At 68.1% G+C, this 1166-nt stretch overlaps 1 protein-coding gene across 1 annotated transcript in view; it reads right to left on the bottom strand.

Moving 5' to 3' along the window:
• Positions 1-1166, bottom strand: part of LOC102038599 (uncharacterized protein C6orf132) — a 9995-nt gene that overhangs the window by 1592 nt on the left and 7237 nt on the right. The window contains exon 5 of the mRNA XM_031064186.1: positions 11-1163. Coding sequence (XP_030920046.1) covers positions 11-1163 — 1153 coding nt within the window. The remainder of the gene's footprint in view (positions 1-10; positions 1164-1166) is intronic.

The following is a 1166-nucleotide window of genomic DNA, read 5'->3' as shown; positions in this document are numbered from 1 at the left end:
TCAGCCCCGCCTCCTGCCCCGCTCCCGAGGGGCCCGGGGGGCTCCTGCCCGAGCTCCCGGGGCAGGGAGGCTCAGCGGAGCCCAGGGCATGGGGCGGCTGGGCCGAGCTGGCCCCAGCCCGGTGCACTTTGTACTGGAAGACAGCGGAGCTGGGCTGTGGTGCTGGGCTCTGTGCAGGGGACACAGGGGCTGGGGGCGGGCTGGGAGCTGGGGGCTCCTCTGCCGGTCCCTGGGGTGGCTCTGGGGGACTCACGCTGCTGCTGAGGGACCCAGGAGCAGGGCTCACGTCCTCTGTGACCTTGCCAGCAGCAGGAGCAGGATGGTCCTCGTGGGCTGTCTCATCCTTCTCCACAGCAGCCGCCGGGGCTGGGAGCGGGCTGGGGACCGGCTTTGGCCCCACGGAGTCCCTCGTGTCAGGGGGGCTCTTCCTTACATCAGGGGGGCTCTTCCTCACCTGTGGGGTGCTGATGCCATTCTCCACAGCCTGCTTCTGGCTGCTGAGCCCTGGGACAGGTTTCCCCTCTTTCTTCAGGGACAGCACAGCCTCCAGCTCATTCCTGATCGTCATCACACTGCGGGGCTGTGTGTCAGGGCTGCCCTCCGGGGCGGTGACTGCAGTGCTGGGAGAGCCCCCACTGGTGCTGGGGGGGCTGCTGGGTGCCTCTTTCTTCTCACTGTCCCCTCCCTTGGATAGCCCTGTGTCCTTCCTGGTGATCTGGGGCTCACTGAGCCCTGGCTCACGGCTGCCAGCACGGCTGTGACCGCTGTCCATGGGCTGGGGAGCTCCTGGCCTCTCCAGTGGCCTCTCCTCGCGGCGTGGGGAGCGCAGCAGCGCTGAGAGCTCGTCCCGCAGCTTGTTCAGGTTGCTGGCGTCCTTCCAGTCATCCTCGCAGCTCGGGTAGTCCGGAGGAGGCAGATCCAGGTCGTTGGCAGTGAGAGGTTCAGATTTTGGAGGGGAGTCTCTCCCGGCTGTTTTCAGCTGGGGAATCCTCTCCCCCTCGGAGCCTGGCAGAGGGGACCAGCGCCCGGTGGGATTCACGCCTTGGCTGAGCCCTGTGCCCGGCTTGGGGCTCAGTGGAGGGGGCACAGCCGCCTTCCCTAGGCCCTGTCTGAGCCCGGAGCTCCTCTGCTCGGCCTCTCCCGGCCGTGCCTTGCTGGCAGCTCTG

The sequence above is a fragment of the Geospiza fortis genome, unplaced genomic scaffold (assembly GCF_000277835.1).
Source record: "Geospiza fortis unplaced genomic scaffold, GeoFor_1.0 scaffold601, whole genome shotgun sequence".
Lineage (NCBI taxonomy): Eukaryota > Metazoa > Chordata > Aves > Passeriformes > Thraupidae > Geospiza > Geospiza fortis.
Note: the sequence above shows the minus strand (reverse complement) of the source record. Positions and strands in the feature narration are given on the sequence as shown.